We start from the raw sequence: 20,400 nt of genomic DNA, 5'->3' as shown, positions 1-20,400 counted from the left end.
TAAATTCATCGTTATAACTCAGCGATTTAATAAATGAAATTACCAAAGTTGTCTAATAGACTACATGTACACTACCGGCCAAAAGTTTGGAATCACTGAGCATTGCAATTTACACAAAAATTTCCAGAAAAAAGTCAGCGACTTTGAGAATTTTTTATCGTTCGAGTCAATTGATATGAGATAAATTGATAAATGTAGAATTGAGATAAACTTCAAATCTATAAAATAAAATTAGCAGCAGATTTAATATTGATGAAAAGTGGGATGTGATTCCAAACTTTTGGCCGCTAGTGTATATAACCTAATACCTATGAACGAGAGTATACATCGTAATACCAACATGCAGTTGTTCATTTACCCTCGTAATTCCGCATCATCCGTAACAAAAGGACTGCATGTACAAAACACCGGGAGAAAAGAAATACCGGCTCGACGAACCTGCCACTCGATCGATTATTACCCAAACGAATCAATCTCCTCTACAAATACTCTCAAGAAGTCCCTGCCTCCCCCTCACTCGCTCGCAGCCGGGGCAAAAAGCCCGTGACTCTTGGCAGACGGAAAATAATTAGCTTCCTCCTGGTGGAATCGGTGGAAGTTGAACTCGTCGACGGTCCTTTCTTCGTCCTACTCTCGTCGCGCGCGCGTGTCTCTCCACCGGGCACTTTGTACACTCGATACCGTTTCGAAATCCCGTTGCGATACGGCCATTCGCTCATTCAATTATCACTAAACCCTGAAACGTTTCTCCCCCTCGCCACTTCCTCCCACCCTTATAGACCGGGTCCACGCCATTCTTCGACTGTGCGGAACGCAACGCGTGAATCCACCGTTTCCCAACTCTCCACCGAAACCGCCCCTGTTTCATCCACGTTTCATCGACGTCGTCGCGATCCAACGATATTGCCGAACTTCCGGCTCAGTGTCCCAGAAAATGTAAAACAGTCGGTTCCCCGACTGGTGAAATCACGTTCAATTTTGTTGCGCCCGATAAAAAGGGCGGAGGGAAAAACGGAATAACGAGGAGCGAGAGGGTTAAAGAAGGAAGGAATGCGAATTGCTTGATCCAGGTTGCGTCTGATCGAGGCCAATACGTGACGCATCTTTCACGACGAGGATTTCTGATTGTGCGCTAAATTCTATTTTTCTGTGTCTTCTTTTCTCCTTTTTCGACATCGTTTTTGTTTCAGTTTTAGGAAGAGGAAGCTGGGTTACTTTTTTACTTTGGTTTGTTTCATTTGTTTGCTTTTTTTCTGTCGAAAGGAGAAAAGGTACGAGAATTGGATCGAGGTTTGTGATCAATGGGGCCAGGACTGTTTCGTTGCTACGGCTACAGTGAAATATTGGGTTTACACAGGCTTGTATAACAAAATGCTAGTGTTGCAAGGATTACGTATTGCATGTTGTTCCGGCTCGTTTCAAGAATAGACTCGAATTGGAACGGGTTTTTGTTGCCGTTGTTCAGAGCTTAGTTGCGATATCAATTTCGAGGAACTTGAGGGTACGTGTGAAAGCTAGCGTATCTTACGTAGAATAGACTTTGAAGCGAGAATGCCAAAAATTCGTTCCACTTGGTGAAATCAAAAAGAGACCAGCGGGCGTAGGAGAATTAATGCATACAGCATTTCAGAGATTTCCGATAGCTGTGAAATTCTCGAGGCGAATATTCATCCGTGAAAGGGGTAAAATATTCCAATAAATACTTCATAAATATTCCAATATAAATAAATGTACCCGATCCTTTTTTACTGAGCCCGTTCACCGAGGGACTAATACAATTCATTGATTCGTTCTCAATTGAAGAAAAACGAAACTCACGTTCAACTTATCAATTCTCTTGAAAAAAAAAAAGAACAAACAAAAAGTGCACGTAACAGAGGAGGAACAAGACGAGCGCGCGCGGGGGGAAAATGTGAGGACTTTGTGTGGGGGAAGAAGGAAACTAACAAAGATATATAATGCCGAAGAGAGAAGAGAAACAGAGGAGAAATTAAGGGGGTGGTGAAAAAAGCGGTGGACGTTTAAGTGGCGACAGCGGATGCGGGGAATGGAAAACACGGTCTCTGTTAATGCTGTTATCGCGGTGGACAGCAAGGGGAAATATGGCTGCTATTATTCGCTGAATACCTTTACCTTACCGCGTAATTCTCGCGGAGGGTACGCCACGCTCCTTTGCTTCTTCGTTGCAACGTCGGATGGAGGTCAGAACATCCGTCTACCATGCTTTTTTATCCGCTGGAATTGTCGGTTGTCTTAAAAGCGTGTAGATTAAGGGAATCAAGGGTGGGAAAAAAAGGGATCTTTATTTTTCCTTCGCGGTTTCCTTCGCGGTTCCACACTTTTTCCATTCTGCCTTAAGTGTGTGTGTGTATGTGTGTGAACGTGTATATCGTCGTCCGGTCTCTTATCAATAGCCCAGCCTCGGACCTCGTCCAGGAATTAGGACTGTAATGCGATAAATTTTCACGAGCGACTCGAGCGACGGGTGAAAAAGCGTAACCTCGTTTGTCCGCCAGAAGTTTCGTCGAGACGGGAGTGGACCGGGGCGACGATAAATTCGGTAATTGAAGGAAGATCCGCGCGGACCGGAGCTGGTAACGAGTGTCGAAGGAGGAGAATGAAGAGCTCGATGATCTTAATGAGTTATCCGGGTGATTTGCATCGTTGATGAGAAATTTGACGGATAGAAGAACGTCGACGTTGAAAGATTCTGGGTTAAACGGTGGATCTAGAATACAAGATTTTTATTGCTACTATTATATTACACTCATAGTGTAACTAAGTAATTAGAGAATTCTCGTAGGAAAAGCAAGTATGAAATTACAAAATCCATCCAAGAATCATACACAGACCTTACAGATAATGGCAAACACGTAATCCTTATCTAGGTCCTCTCCCACTAAAGCACAACTGGCAAAGAGAAAGCTGATACCACACCAAGAGAAGCAATATTTCTTCCACCGAGTGAAATTCAAAAAGCAATCCTGTACGAAGACCTCGCAAATGTAATACAAACAAGCACAAGAGAAGAATGGAACGGAAAATAGACCACATCCAAGAGAACTAGAACCCAGGACATAGTACCTACGAGACTTCTACCATGCGATACCTAATTATAATACATATAAGCAGAAAAGAAAAAACGATCCTAACCGGACTAAAGTGTGGCCATTTCAAATTAACCCACGAACACCTAATGAAGAAAACTGAACCACTATTTTGTAATCTCTGCGGCCACGGAATTTACGAGTGCAGAAGATTTCAAGCTCAACGCCAGAAGCATAAACTTTGTCCACACGCTGCCCTAATAAAAAAATCATAGGACCGAATAAAAAATACCGTGAATGGGGAGAGAATGTAGGAGAGAAATGTAAACGGTTTCTGTAATTTTCCTGAAATTCGAAATGCGTCAAAATGGCGCGTCCCTTAAACCTAATGTTAATATAGCAATATAAAGTGTTAATACAACACCGTTCTCAACTCTTCGAGCTTAATAACAATAAGTATACAAAGAATTGTAACGATGAAATACGACGAGTTGTAAAATGAACTTATGGAAACCATCGTGTAAAATTAGCACGAGAAAAAGCCCTTCATCTTTCTTCATTACCAACAGAGAGAGAGAGAGAGAGAGAGAGGATTAAAATTTCCGTAGAACGAGAAAGGGACGAGTGGCGGACGATGAGGAAAATTCGCAGGTTATATCGGAAACCAGGGTTAATTTCCTACACAGGTCGACAAGAGATACCGTAGTGTAGGAGTATACACGCGCATGAAGAATTCCATGGAGAGTAACCGACGAATCAAGAGCTACTCTCTGGCTCGTGGTAGCGTGTACCAACGCCAGTGGTTGTTAGTCGAAAACGCATTTTCCAACATCGATAGCCAGCCTCCTGGATAGAAGTTGTTCGTCGACGATGCGCCATGCCAGTAAACCGATCGAAAGCACGTTGCATCAGGCCAAATGAAGTGGCAAATAACCGTTACGTCGGAGTTTCCTAGTCAATGCGTTTGTGCTGCCTTTTCCCTCCTGCTTTTTTTTTCTCTCCCTCGCTCTTCTTCGCTCTATCCTTTCGCTTCTTCTTCTTCTTCTCTCTGTCTGTCTGTCTGACTCTCGACGTTTCCGCGGCCGAAACTCGAGCGGAAACGTTGGCCGATTTTCGCGAGCGAATCTCTTCCGGCCTCTCTCCCTCTCTCTCTCTCGTGTTTATCGGTTATAGTCGAGCGGAGATCGTCAAAAGGAAAACCGAGCTTGAAAATATTCACGGAACAACGAGGGTAGAGGGAACAATGACATAGAGAAGAAACGGGAAGAGGAAGTTGGGGTAAATCGGTGGTAGAGGAAATCGACGAGATTTCGTGAAAGATTGAAAATTGTTAAAAATATGTTTCTTTCGTTCTTTTTCTTGGGATAGATAAGGTTGACGTTTGATCGTGAACGTGAGTTTAAAGCTGTGACTTCCTCTGCGAAGCGTGGATTAGAAAATTTCCCGTCGTTTTCTTAACAGCGCGCGGCGCTAAGAAAAATGAAATGGGGTGAAACTAATTTTCGCTCGCTCAAAGGAAACGGCCGTCTATATTTAGTCAGCCGCTATCCGCGGCCGTATCTGGAACGGGTATTAATAATGCAAAATGGTAAAAAAAGGTGCCGCCCATTTACCCGTTTACTAACACCAGGCTATAGATTGCCGTGGGATGGATCGATGAGGAAAATTGTGTTTATCGTGGACTCCGGGTGATCCTCGTTTTAATCTTTGTTCAAAACCCTATAATGGATTAACAGAGGAAAAAAGAAACTCTTAAACGTGTCGTTCGAAAGTTTACTTGACTTTTCTTCCCCGGGCGAAAATATTCAGGCGAAATTACTTACACGTTTTGCTTTTCTGTCATAACGCGTATGTAACGTTCGCGTTTCAGTGCTATCTTTCGCGACGGACAAACATTTTAAGGTTAAGCCCGAGATAATCAGCCTGTGTCCACGTTGGAAATAACTACTTACTTTACGATGACAACTTACAGGGCGGTAAGCATCGCAGTTGGTTAGCTGAGCGCTTCAAACACGTGAAAAGTAGCTTTTCGAGGTACACTGCCTGGGCTCGTAGCTTTCCGGTATGTTTGTTCCAGTGCAGAATTCTTCGTAAAAAAGGAAGATGAAGCGCGTGAAAGTTAGTTTTCATCTGGGAACTCCCGAAGAACAGTGTTCCATCCGGAGTAAAGTTTTTATATAATGTTCCGTTGCTTTGCCCGTAAAAATACCTTGCCAACCTGAAATTACACTTTTGTCAGCCTCTATCAGTCTGGGTAGAACGACGCTTCTTCCTTTCGTTCAATCCAATCTATTTACTGAAAAAAACGGAGAAAAGGTGAAAAGAACTACTTTCACAATTTTATAAAGATTATACCTGCGTGAAATTGCAGTTAAAACTGGGAAGAATTTTAGAATCTCAAAAATAATACTGTGTAATGCAGGTGTAAAGAGCTCCCTTTTTTGCCCCGAGCAGAGCCCGTGAGCAGCGGTCGGAGCAAATGACGTCGATAGTCGTAAAAAAAATGGGGAACAACGATTACGGTGGGAGTGTAGGCTCGTATGTGTAATAATACTTAGGCATGTGTTAAATAGTCTACACTCTCAACGCTATTTCCTCACAATTTGCCAAGTTTCCCGGTCGAATTTTGGTATTTATTTAAATGGACTTGGATAGTTTCGACACGATTGAGAAATGATTTACTTGCACTACTTACGGATTCCGGAAAATATCAAACGTCTGAGAAATAATTGACTTGCACTACTTGCTGATTCCGAAAAATTCGAGCGTCCGAGAAATAGTTGACTTTACTACTTACTTTTTAGAAATATTCAGGACCGAAGCTAATCAGGGAAGTCAACCATATCTCAGACATCGAAATTTTTCGAGCGCCTGAGAAATGGTTGACTTGACTACTCCCAAATGAAACTCTTCCAATCGAAGACTGTGTGGTTTCTAATGTATCTCCCGTTGAAATACCGTTCAACTTAAAGCATGAAGTCTGCGAAAATGTTTTCAAGCCCCGATAACAATCATTTCGAATAATTATTGCTAAGGCACTCCTTACTATACTGTAAAAATTGAGAAAATTTCTTTTGTCGCTACTTTAAAGGGTTACTTTAAGTGTTCTCCAATTCGATTGTTCCATAAAATAACCATTTCTATCTTTCTTCTGTTGCAGCACCGCCGCAGAAAGTGGAGATCAGCAATCATCCGAACAAGACGAAGATCGAGGTGAAGGTTGGCGAGTCCCGCCAATTGGAATGCGTGGTTCGATCGGCCAAACCTGCTGCGACGATCGTCTGGTACCGTGGAAACGTTCAAATCAAAGGAGGTGACACGGTGGTCGAACCGATATCCATCGAAGGTGGTAAGTAAATTCATCGTTTCTTCAGTGTCCCGACTCTCTCTCTCTGAACTTCACTTCGTATCGTTACCGCACCGCGAAACTTTTTTTCCGTATCTCCGATGTATATAGGAAGAATTGACGAGCGTCGAACTTCTTATCGCGACGGGGAAATTTATATATCGAGCCCTGTTATCCCGCGGACGCGTTTGCATAAGGAGGTGTGTTTAGGACTTTGTTCGGGAATGATTTTTAAAGCTGATTCGAGAACGATACCGAGAGAAATTTATACGTCGGGGGAAAAAGTTAGACAGGGTTTCGGGGGGTTCCTTTAAAGTGAGAGTTGATCGTGAGTATAAAAATACGTTGTTAAATTTATTCGCTAAATTACGGTGGTTATTATCGATAGGAATAGAATTTTCGTCGAGATCTCGCAGGTTTAAGAAATAGAACGAAATTAAAAACGCAATGAACTGTAGAATAAATTATGAATAATTTTTGAACATTGAAGTAAAGGACGTGTAAGAGATACCTTCGATAAAAATGAGAGACTAATACTAATGTAAATTATGAAAAATTGTATCTTAACCCTTTCACTACTATTGGCGCCATTTCAATACTTTCTCCTTAATTTTATCCTTTGCGCACTTCCGTTATAATTTATTAAAACAAATATTGAGCTGACACCGCCAAAACGGAAGATTTTAAACGCAACCATTAAGAGAAAAAAATCGGAAGTCAGTAATCGTCATAATTTCTTTCGTTCCAAGAATATAGAACCCCTGAAATCGAACTGAAACCAAATTTTTCACTCGCGATTCAGCGTCTACCATCTGCCACATGCGTTACGTATCGAAATCTGTCACAGCGGAAGGGTTGAAAAAGATTCCTGTCAAATTTCATTAGAGACACTACACTGTTGACACGAGGAAAAATGTATTCGCCATCTCACGACGACAAATTTCTGTGTTATCGTGGGACAGAACGAGCTCATAAATTGATCGGAAGCTCTGCTACGGAAATATTAAGACAGCTCGCACGAAGTAAGTGAGAAAAAGGGCAAAACTCGAGGCTCGACAAGATAGATCGAGTGGAAATAATTGACACAGGTTGACAGTCAGAACGTGAACGAGACGAATGAGTTTTCTTGCCGAAATTAAGTCCAACCCTTCTTGTACAATATTGCTCCAGCTATGATTAATCTTTGTTTACCTCGATCTTGGATTACACAATTGAAGTACATTCTCACTCTGTGGAAAAACTTGAGGCTCGTCGGCCCTCTCGTTAGTCAAATTTCAGGGGTCGAAGATCCCTCCCCTCCTCTTTGCAGAAGGAAAAACGCACCCCTTTTATTACCCCGGCGCGTTTCTTCCCTTCGTATGAATATTTATCAGGCGAACGTAATCTGATATTTTTACCCGTAGCTCTGAACAGGTAATTATTAATTGTTCATCGTGATAAACGGGTTTAATTAGTTCACGGTAATTAACATATTGTGAATTTCGCGAATGGAACGCGGGGAATTATTCCACTTGAACCAGAAAATAGATTTAAATTACAGCAATCATCTCGTGGGCAATTCGTCACCTCGTTCACTTTCCATTTCGAATTCCCGCGTTTCTGAATTCTTGAAATTTATCTGCGCGGCGGTTCGTCCAATCCTAAGACAAATTACTGGAATAAAAAAAAGGAACATTCTCTACTGTATTACAGAGTCCTGTCGAAATTAGATCCCGAAATAATGAAATAAAGAAACTTAAAGGAACTTAACCCCTTGAGTTGTAACAACGAGTCAGATTCGTGGCACAAATTCTGGTCAAAATGTGACAAAAATAATTATATTAAATAATGCTAACTTGCGTTTGCATGTAATTAATCTGTAATGGATTCGCTTTTGTTACCTGATACAGTACTGAAACAGTAAATGGCAGACGCTTAGATGTACAGTCGGAAAAAAATCATAAGTTAACCCTTTCGCGACGGCGGAACTAGGCATCAGTACGCCACTAACGGACGGGTCGTCGTGCCATTAGTGCACGTAAAATCTTAGAGGATTTCGTTGGAACAGTAGAGGACTTCAGGATGTATTGGATAAAGGGAATGTTGTTGAGGCCTTGTTCTGTATTTTAAAATAAATCCAGTAATAAATCTTCACTTTGAGTTGTTGAGGCGACGCGCTTAGCGGATGCCGGATATAACCGGCGCTAGCCAGTGTGAAGCATTTAGTGGATGCCGGATATAACCGGCGCTAGTCGCGAAAGGGTTAAGGGGTAAAATAAATTCTAAAAAGAATACGAGAAAATGAATTTCTCTGAAACGAAGAACTTTTGAATCCAGATGATGATTTTCATAAAAAAAAAAAACCTGCACGAGAACTGCTATAAAGGTTTGAAGATCTGTTGAACACTCTTCGAAGTTGCGTTTCCACCGATCAAAAGGGCGCAGTTCGAGGCGCAACCAAAGTACAAATTCCAGCGACGTTAATCCTCGACGAGCATCGTTCAATCGATCAGGCACAAAAGCGGCGCTTAAAGTGGATTCTGCGCGTCTATCCGAGCGGACCTTCGCCGGACCTAATTCCTCTTAATCCATTTTTACCGACAATTAAGGCCGCGGACGTAAACGGGCGCAAGAACAACAACGATTCGAATCTTGAACTGGAAGAAGGAGAAGCAACGGTAAGACGAAGAAGAAGAAGAAGCAACGAGGAAGATTCGTTTTCCTTCAGAGGTCTGGCCTGGACAAGAAGGAGCAATTTTCAAGCGACGTAATCACTTCTGCCGAGCGTTATATCGATCCTGCTGGGAGGGCACACGCTTCCAAATAAAAGAAGAAACAACGTCGAACAGACGTCGGGAGGGTTACAAAAGATGAGTACCGCGGGAGCAGAAGTAATAGGAGGGACACGAGGGAAAAGAGGCCATAATGGTTCGACGAGCAAAGACTTAGCCTGTTATTCCCGCGCTTCCTTCGACCGCCACGATTCTATATAATAATTAATGAATATGAAACAGACCGGCCACAAGAATCTTGCCGGCCCCGGGTGCGGCCAGACTCGTTATCTTTATTTAAATCCCCGCTACCACGCTGCCACCCCTGTTGCAATTTAATCAACCCGAAAGATCTGTTTATACCGAAGGCAACGAAGAAACGCTTCAGACACCGGAACCGGTGCATGGAAACTGAGTGTCGAATGGAATATAGATTGGAATATTCGGAAAGCTGGTATTGATGGTAATAATGAAGATTTTAGGAGAGTTAAAACGTGGAACACTAATGTGGGGAATACGGTGCTTCACGAAATTTTTTTTTATATTTTTATATTAAAAATATCCTTAGGTTCGATAAATTTAGTTTGAACTTAAAATGAAGAATCTCGATATTAATAAAGTTAGTAAAAAATTACGTGGGATATATATGCCGCATGTTGATATTAATATAAGAAAAAGTTAATGTTAATATTCGAGGGTTAATGAGAATTTTTTTTCAACAATTTTCATCGAAAAAGATGAAATTGCTGGGAAAGCTTTGTTTTCGTATGGGAACGTTGTTAAATTACCATTGATTCGTAAGATTATTTTAGAGGAATGATTAAATTACGTACTTGTACATTTGACAATGTTACGCTATTGAGAAATCTTTTCCTTGCGTAGTACCAAAAAATCAGGAAAAAAGTGTAGGTATTTCTATTAAACGGAATTTAACGCAGTCGCGAAATACGAAGCAATGGCCAAAACAACTCATTTCCATTCTGACGTTTCAGTTCCTTTCCGTGATGCACTTGAAGCATAACTCAATGGTCTGCTTGCAATTACAAAGGTGCCTTAAAGTCCGCATAATAGCGTCTTCGAGCAAAAGAAACCTCGAAACAATACAATTACGTTCCTCGGTATTCTTCTCTGAAATACAAAAAACTCTAATAAAAAGAAGAAGAAAATGAAGAGAAACTTCGTCAGCTAACTAGCTCACAATCATTACCATACGAATTTCGGTAATTGTGCAGAGAAAAAGCAAAGAAAGAGGAAAATCCGAGGGAACAACGAAGAATAGCAAAAAACGCCTGAAAAGAGAGAACCGTACATACACGCACGCACAGTGGCAAAAAATATTTCACAATACGATACATATAGAAAAATAACAGAGCAGCAGAAGAGAGAGATAGAGAAAGGGAGAAAAGTATTCGCGGAACTTACATCGCGTGCACAGTCCACGTCCAAGAGGAAGTGATCGTGTTTTGCGCATTTCTGCGCTCGCAACAAATATGAGTAGGGCGACGGATCCGCGCGGGCAGAACAAAAGGCTGAACGAAATTCAGGTCGCGAACCGGCATGCGGCTTTGAAAGCGCCGCTTAAAGCTTCACTTCGACTTCCCTCGGACATTTTTTATCAAAGTGGCCACTCGCTTTGCCGGATTTGTCAAAGAACGCGAACATGTCCTACGGGCCAAAAGATCCGTGTCATCGTCCCTTTCCTCCTGTGCTTGTTGTCTTTTCAATGGGGGTCCAGACGTTTCTGTGCGGTGAACCTCTCCTCCTACTCCTCTTCCTCCGAGCAGTCACTGCTCGCCCCGCCATGACACCGTGTTCGAAAACTTTCGCGACTTCCTCCTTCGTGCCATTTTTATCCCAGTCGAGGCTTCAAGATACCCCCTTTGTGGCTCGTTTGCATGGTCTCCTGGAAAATCCACGAAAATTCCGCCGTGTTACCGCGAGCTTTTCGCCAGAGGAACTGGGATTTTATAGTTTGCGGATTTTGCAAGAGGGATTTGGTATAATTAAACAAGTTCCGTATCGTAGAATGATCAAACCCCTTGACGTTCACATTTTTCTCAACTTGATATGCCAAAAATGATCAATTCTACGTTTTTATAGTTATTTCTTAGGCCTGTGGAAATAAGTTTCGCATTTATTTATAACGCTGTGACTTACATTTTTGCAGTAGAATAGAAAAGACAGCGCGATATGAAGAGTGAAAGGAAATAATGAAACAAAATTGCACTTTTTGGAGGATTTGTTGTGCAGGTGTAAGGTACAGGCATGAGCGTTAAGGGATTAAGGATTTTAACGATGAAGTTGTATTAGGATTTTGGATTATGGAGAAGTAACGATAGTGTTGGATTACTGACAGCTTCATTTTTTTTTTTTTTTTAAATACAGGTAATTCCCGCCTTTACGAATTAATTACATACTGCGTGATTCCCCGTGCAATTTAAGTAGAAATTCCAGTCGAAGAAATTCGTAAAGTGACAATTTTGGTACGAAGTAGTTCTCGAAAAAATATTTGGTCCACATTTCAGATTTAAGAAAGCTTCGAATCCCATAATCACCTGGACCTTCCTGTTTCCTCGATTCTTACACTATTTCATCGATAAACGTCCATACCGCAGAAATAAACACAGACCTCAGAATTGAGGTTTGGTTTACCAAACTATCGGTTATAAATACACAGTTAAACGCGTATCTACGAAAAATGTCGCATTCCAAGTATATCGGAACTTTCTAAACAGAAAATTTCTAAACAGAAGGTAAAAATTAAAAATAAATTTCTTCGTACCAGGTAAGTGAAAAAAGAAGTCTTTCGCTGTTTCTTCTTCTGAAGGATTCTTCTCAGAGAGCCGTGATACAGCTGGTGACACGAGGAGCTTAATGAGTGTTTTTTTTAACGGTGTTCTAAATTTCACGCATTGCCCTTAATTCGGGAAACTAGTCCGCGACCTTAAACTCTGCCCTGAATTTGGATACCGTACCGAATTTACGATACTTCAAACGCCGCGCCGTTTAAAACGAGAAACGATTTTCTACAAAAGTCCAATTAAAACTCCAACATCTCTTACCTACATATATACGTATCAATGAAATATTAACCAAAAGAAAATATTCCTCTGATAAAAACTCAACGATCGATCGGTAAGTAGATAAGCATGTGAAAAAACAATGTCTCCGTCGGTAAATTACCCCGTGAGAAAGCCTGAAGGAAAAATCCTGTACAACCTGTGACGTATAATCGTTGAAATTACGAGGTCGTTCAGGGCACATTTATCCCTTAGATCACGGGTAACGTTAGCATAAAAGGCATCGGCAGTTTCTTCTCCATCCTCTTTGGCGCGGTTCGATTCATTTTTCCAGCGTGGTTTAATATTTAAACGGGGCCGCGCTATTCTTCTGTAGTGTTTTTTGAAAGCACACTAGAGGATAACTTAATAGAGTGTCTTAGTTGCTCCATTATATCCTTTCCAACAATGCACTTCCACTCTGCCTCTCTCTCTCTCTCTCTCTCTCCCTCGGTCTACGCTCGCCCCATATTCCCGTTCTTTTCGTGCTGCTCCAACATAGTTAACGTTTCATGATCCCCAGGGTCGTAACTATGGTTTGCAGTACTTGTTCCAGCAACTTGAAAGTTTTATCTACAACCGTACAGGCTGCGTGAAGATTTTTCGTCCGTAATTCGCCTGGTTGCGACGATAAAGACCACTCTCACGACGATATTAATTGCAATTGCTTCTTTCGGCCTCCGCCTCGCTTCGTTTAACGTCCTAGGCGTCCCGTCCTCGACTCGAATCGATCCTTCGAGAAAAATAAAAAAAAAGAGAGAGAGAAAGCAAGCGTATTTCCTCTTTGATCGTTTTAATCAGTAATAAGGTTGTAGAGAGGCGAGCGCCGAAGAAAATGCACATTTCAGATTATTTATTAACGGCAAAGCGACGTTGATTCTAGGAAACGGTGAAGCTCGAGAGCGATCTTGAAAGAGACTTATTAATATCAATTCGAGTTCCGCCATTCTCTCTCTCTCTCTCTTTCAGTTTGGAAATGAGCGTGGTGTTCCGTTTCTGAGGCTTTCTTCCCGGTTTCTTTCAGTAGGACCTTTATGATCTTCGGTTTACCTTTGGTATTAAAGTGGTGAAATATTTATAATTACTCGTTGGTGATATAAATTAGAAATTGGAGATATCGCGTTAGGGTAGATTTTAAAAATAAAAAATTTTAAGTACCCGATTTTATTCTCGCCTAGATTTTTCATTTCTATCTTCAGATATAGTTCTATGCAATATCAGATCTTATTACCTTCTCGAAAGGTAAATAAGTACGATTCTTTCTTTAATCATCCTTTAAAAGGGAACAACACTTCGAAGACCCAAGAAAAAGCGTGCTTTTTGTGAATTATTTTTGAGACACACATACTTCGTTATAATATTATCGACTGAGCCGTTTAAATGTCCATATATTGGGCAATATTTGAGAATTTTTTTTATCACTAAATATACATATTTAATCACAATAATAGAGGTCACTGTAGAATGCTGCAGGGCGAACAGTGCCTTATGGTTTCCCCGTTTCGTTCACGTTCAGTTTATCTGGCGAAAAAAATTAAAACATTTTTTGAATCTATACTAATGTAGCTTCGGTTAATTTTCTCTTTTTCTTTTTTGTTCCTTACAACCGAGAACGGGATTCGAGAGCTTGTTATCGCTTTAAAATATAACAAAGAGACGCTGGAAAAATGATATTCCGCGTTACAAGCACGTAAGGAGAATGGAAGCTGTAACGCAGAGAGGTAAGGGTGGAAAAAGGGAAACCGAGGAGGACACCGGAACTCGACAAATATTCGCTCGTAAAGTAATCGCGAGATAACAAGATTTTTGCATCTCGCTGTATTACAGCCGGAGTAGTCGGCCGGCTAATTTATTTACAAGAGGAATTAAACGAAGAGGGATGAATCAGGAGGGGCGAAGAAGAAGACCGTTGTTACACGTTTACAGCCGGGGAAATTATTTCGTCCCGTTTTCCAACGGGACGAAATAATTTTCGCCAGCGAAGAAAATTGGCCGGTGACGAGAAAATCCTGTCGCGAACCACCGTGGGAAAATTGGAATTCCTTGAAAAATTAAAAATCAACATCCACGTTGAGAACGGGGAAAATCATCCGGCCAACGCTCGGTTTCGTGTACCTTCGGTTGATAAAAAAAAATGGTCCGCGCTGAAATTTGCTCTGCAGCCAACGGGGAAGAATCACAAAGACGTTTTTCGCCTATCCAATTTCACCGCTTCGAGGAGAACTGTCGGGAACGAGTGAAATTATTTTATAATCATGCAAATGGGAAACTTTCCGCTGTTTCGACAAATGGGAAGTTTTTCGTGAGAAATAATTATCAATTGTAATAAAACAGAATCGCGTGGATTTCGAATTTGCTCGAATTGAAAGAGTATATTCAGCGGAAATTAACCGAACTCCATTTTCACCTGAGCATCTCTACGTTTGCAAATTCGTGTACCAAACGAGCGAATGAAATTTCTGGAAATGCGTTAAAAACCATCCGAAGATAGTTAAGCAGAAATAATACAGAATTTATATGAAAAAAGAAATACAACTTATTTCTACATTTGTAAAATAAAATTTCTAAAATACTGGAAAACCATCCGAAGATAGTGTAGCGTGTAACTAGTGCGCGCCAATAGAGAGTAAGTCACACCTAGACCCTGTAATGAGCAAATTAGGCGTGTACCGATGGGGCACTCTCCACGGTCCGCGCACAGGAAAAGGGCGTATATAAGGACGCCCGAAAAAGAGCAAAACAGATAGTCCGGAACAGCGAACTGGATGAAACCTTGTACTCGAGTCAACTAGACATTTACCAGCAAACTCTGTATCGACAAAATAAATCTTGTTCAACACATATTTCACGCTTACGATTGGTGTGTGGTTTGAGGAGCAACGAACCCACAATAGTTTTCACGAGATAGGCTGAAAAGTATCGCAGAAATGCCATAAGATTAATGCAGAATTTATAACTTCCTCTAAATCTACTTCTTAATCCTTCGCAATTTTCAATATTTTCCCCGTTCGGTGGAAATAGCCGGATTGTTATAAAAATCGATGAAACACACGCGACCCAAGACGTTTCTGTTATCATGTGGAAGCTCGAACGTCTTCCGCGTCGGGAAACAAAAGGCGAATTCGAGGGAGAGCCGTTCGTTCGTGTATGCTCGTTACCCAATCGGATTTCACACTTCGAGGCAAAATTTCGGTGGTTTACGACTAGTTTACAACTAAGTCCCGCGAGTTAGTCTACTTCTAACTACGCGCACGCAAGTTCTCGCTGTCGTTCACACACGTTCCGCCACTCCGCGTCGGGAGTTGGGAAACTCATCGTTTTCTAAGTCAATACACGCTTTTCGTTGATTGCATCCCCTGTTGTCACCGTTCCCTCTGTTGTTCCACAAATAATATAGTTGCTACAGTTACCGATCCTCATTGACAATTACGGCCAATAGCGCGTACCAAAATTCTAATATTACTTAATTCTCTTTTTAAACGTTAAAATGATGAATAGCGCAATACGGATATTTAGAAACACAATTTATGTTTTAAAGTTGAAAGTTACTTCTGTAGAACGGGTAATGGCAATGACGTGTTTTTGGTATGAACCAAGTTTCGTGGTTAAATTTGTCATTCTATTATTATGGGGTAAATGTCTGTAGTACGTTGTTTACAATATTTAAATAAATCATGGGGTCCAAGGTGTACAATTATGATGCTAATGTTTCTTAGAAATAATAATAAGTAAGAAGTAATTATAAATTACATAAATTATGTAATTTAATAAATCGACAATTATTCTTCCGTAACGTTACTTCAAAGTTAAATTTAGTTACTTGGTAATTTAGGATGCTAATATTTCCCAAAAACTGGCGTTTATATTATTATAAATATATAAATTACGTAGTTTAACGATTCCACAATTATTCTTTCGTAACGTTACTTCCAAGTTAAATTTGAGACTTGGTAATTTAGGATGCTGATGTTTGCATTTTAATGATTCCAATGAATGTTTCTAATTTAATAATTTCGCAACTGTTCTTTTTGTAACATTTTTATAATAATTTTGAAGTGAAATTTGAAACTTGCTAATGTAAAAAAAATGGACAAAAGAAGCAACGCTTCCTCTGATATAATAATGGAGATCTAATGCAATTACGACGAATATTTAAGAATCAGCCAATTATTACCGATCCACTGTTCCCTTTTTGCGAATTCTGTTTAAGTAAGCGATTAAGAGCTCAGATACTTTTACGACGAGCATAATGGATGCGGTGTAAGAAATAATTGATGCCCCGGATGATACACATTAACCAGCGAAACTGTCGTATAATTAACACGAAAAGCGTGATGCGCGAAAATTGTTTAATTAATACTGAAAATAGTCGACGATAATTTTCATATCTCTGCGCGTCGTCGTCGGGGACATGTATCAATTAGCCAAACAGTGATATCATTAAATTTAATTAATAACGGCCAGTTGACTCGGTGTGTCAAGTGCTTGGTAAAATAATTAATGAACATTCCATAGGCGACGTTCTAAGGTACTTAATGGACGCTATAATGTTCTCCAAGGATTTTCGATCTCGCTTCTCCGGTTTCTCTTGAATATTCCAAATTCGAAATTTCGTGCATGAAATACATTTCTTTTTTTTCTTTTGTAATTTTCTCTCTCTGAAAATTTTCATTCACTATTCTAAGTTGTTCGAATGGAGGTACACTTTTCCTCGAGGAAATTACTTTGCCGCGCAATTACTCGAAAGAATGCAAATATTGAAAATAAGATAAAACGATAAATTTCTAATTGCAGCGACTCTTGACGAAGACCGTTTCTGAACCATCGTGCAAATTTACATTTAGCCACGTTGAACACAGTGCAATTGAAATTCTCACCGCGTTAATTAAATTTCAGATTGTACACGGCGTTTTAGCAGTTCACACGATTCGTTAACACCGACACCAAAACACGACAAATTTCCCGCGATCGTCGATAGAATAAACAAAAATAAACGAAATTAAGTAGAATTTTTAATCCCTTTTTTTTTTAAGTTATAACAATGTGTCAGTCACGCGTCACAGATTCTGGTTAAGTATGCAGCAGAAACGATAAATCCATAGGTCATCCCATAAATTCGTATCGAAATCGACAAATATTTTAATGAAAATCCAAGAAAATTCTATAGCGAGGACATAGTGTTTTTACCAGAAAGAATATAAATAAAATAGGAAAAAGTTGCATTTATAAAAAAATTGTAATTTGTCTTCCATCTTATTCGCTCTTTGAAACCGTTTAAATTAGGTATAAAAATATTCTCCTACCGTCGTGACTAGAGAAAATAATTAAGTGACCTGTTTTACATGGAACCAGCTCGTATAATTTGGAATTCTTCTCGATTCGGAATTTATTATCTTATTTATCACATTGGATTTGGAGAAGTTCTACGACCTCCTTGAAAGGAAGTTCCACGGAGGAAGTTCTTTGTTCGAACTATTTGCGAATATAATTTATCGTAATTTTTCTTCGCGTCACAGCGAATCGGTAAACACCGTAACAGTTAAACTTAACAGCCAACAAACTTCTTAATAATGGAACAACGCAATTTTCAACGACGTAAAAGTAACCTTCCTCGCTAAAGGTATTTGACGTCGGTGACATCACGGCGTTTTAGCGATATTTACTCGGCTCGCGCTCTCGATCGCTCCGGAGACACTGTTAAATCATCGTAAAACGAGACCGGACAGGCTTTTACCCGAAGCAACGACGCCTCTTCGTTTTCAGAAGTCGCGAGACTTCCGCAACAACGTCATTTACCGGAACACGCGATTTCATTTTACCGTGTTATTTCGTTTCTAACGCCTGTTACGCGAAATTCTGTCAATTATTACGAACGATATTAACTCTTTTGCGTCCGTACGTCTGCTTTCAACCATCCGTTTTATAATAAATCAAGTTTAGACGAAAGATTTAGTTACCTATTTCGATACGAACCGCACTGTCGGTAACAATTATTTTTAAGGAATATGTTTTTATCGACGTGGCTGGTATTTTGTTATAATTAATACAAAAGAAAACTGAAATATTTATAACGAGTTTCGACACCAGAAATTGTGGGATGAACTAGACAGAAGTGTTCGGAAAAACTGTTGACAAAAAGATCTATGGACACATTTGCAGCGATCCTGGAAAGAAATCCAGGAAGAAAGGAGGATGTTAAAAAAAGGTCAATTTTGGTATACGGCCGGAACGAAAAACTTTTTACAGCATAATTCTACGCATCCTAAGGAACGAAAAATGTTATTGTCATTTTACCCGGAAATGATGGGAAAGTTATGAAAAATGCGGTTCAAAAAAATATCCGCGTATAATCGAAAACGCGTTGTTCGAGCGAGCACTGTATTCCCTACAAGACTATAATCGCGCAGTATAAGCGACATTCGTCGAGGCACTCGTTCGACAGACTGGTAAACACCGACTGAGGACGAGTCGTCCTGCCCGATTTCTAATCACTCGCAACTGTTCTGGAAAAAATTCTAGGCCTTAACTTCTTAGAACGCGTGATATTTCTTGCGAGCCAAACATAAGAAACGCGAGCCTGGGTCGCTGTACGTACATCGAGCCAAACAGAAGCTAGCTGCCTGTTCACGCACAGAAAAGTTTTTATATTACTTTTATTGGCAAACCGAGAACAAACGTCACGCACATGGTCTTAATACAATACAATACGCCATACTTTTTTTCGCTCGACGCATGCGCGATCGCCGCTCCCAACGCCGCTCGGCGGACGCACGCCGATCACGGTAAAAAGACGCGCCCTTTTTAAATTCAAACCGTTACACTGTCCTTTTTCAGTCTTTTTAAGAAAGCATCGCTCAACTCCCTGAGAGTTACGACTCGAATAAACAGTCGATTAAACAGAGTCTTACTTTTTTATTGTATCCCTGTCATGACGATTATTTTATTATATTTATGATAGTTTATTATGACTTCTATCACTTCGAGAATAAATAATTACTGGTTTCTGATCGCTTCGAATATAAGCATTGTATCATCAAAGAATTCCTTGTTTCGATTAATTTGTCATTAATTATTTTTCATTATTTTTGGTTTTTATTAAACACTAATGTACAACAATTTTTGTAAATAATACTCAATATGAGTTTCTAAGTGGTTAATTTACGAACAGACCACCATCCGAAGAAAACGAGACGGAATATAAGTTATAAGTATGGTCATACTCTTACCTTGAACCGCATTTCTCACAACTTTCCCATCATTTCCGGGAAAAATGACAATTACATATTTTGTTCCTTAGGATGCGTAAAATCATGCTGTAAAAAAATTTTTCGTTCCGGCCGTATGCCAAAATTGCCCTTTTTTGACATCCTCCTTTAAAAAATTATTTTGAGCCGAAACGAGGAGTGTACATTGACGAGAAAATTTAAAACTTTGTATGTACAATTTTCAATATATTTTAACATTGAAGAACTATATTCGGTGCAAGTAATCTGTAAATAATCGTTTGATTTAATAACACGGGTGTTTAACGGTGTTAATTTAAACGTAAAGTTCAGATTAGCAGGTGTCCCATGACTTATGGACATAAAACATAATTTTTATATAAAGTGAAACCACATATTATTGCGTTAAACGTATGTAAAATTGAAAAGAAGAAGTAATAAATTTTGTATTTATAATTTTGCATTATATTATCAGTATTCGTTCGATGAAGATCAATTTTGACCAGCTCAGTCCTCGTGTCTGAGTTAAATACGACCGTAAAGTGTTAATATGTAGAAATTAGTTTATTGTTACGCAGCAAAAGCGTTCTTACTTCTTCCTATCGCGAGACAGTTTCTTGCGAAATAAGAAAAAAAATATTTTACCAAGTAGCATTGGTGCGTTATTACGAAATTTGTTACAGAGTGATCTATGTTACAGACTTTAGCAGCAGAAGACTTTAAAGTGTGTGATCCTACAGAAATAAATTTAATTTAGAGTTTTCTTAATCTACGGTACCTTTAGAGTAAGCTTTAAGAGGATCTACTTAGTTTTATGGAAACGTGTACGTGTGTCCGCGTGTTTGTGTGAGATGGATGAGAGTTCGCATTTGGGAAAAGCGGAAGGGAGAGCCTGAGAAAATCGACCCCTGCTAACCGATGAATCACGTGAATCGCGAAGAAGGAGAATCCTTTTTTTCTCTTTTTCCTTTTCAT

General features: G+C 39.9%; 1 protein-coding gene across 1 annotated transcript in view; it reads left to right on the top strand.

Annotated features, from left to right (window-relative positions):
• Positions 1-20,400, top strand: part of LOC108572519 (nephrin) — a 138,480-nt gene that overhangs the window by 99,678 nt on the left and 18,402 nt on the right. Inside the window, exon 5 of the mRNA XM_017934771.1 lies at positions 6,208-6,396. Within this exon, the coding sequence (XP_017790260.1) occupies positions 6,208-6,396 (189 nt within the window). The remainder of the gene's footprint in view (positions 1-6,207; positions 6,397-20,400) is intronic.

This window comes from Habropoda laboriosa, unplaced genomic scaffold (assembly GCF_001263275.1).
Source record: "Habropoda laboriosa isolate 0110345459 unplaced genomic scaffold, ASM126327v1 scaffold129, whole genome shotgun sequence".
In the NCBI taxonomy this organism is placed as follows: Eukaryota; Metazoa; Arthropoda; class Insecta; order Hymenoptera; family Apidae; genus Habropoda; species Habropoda laboriosa.
Note: the sequence above shows the minus strand (reverse complement) of the source record. Positions and strands in the feature narration are given on the sequence as shown.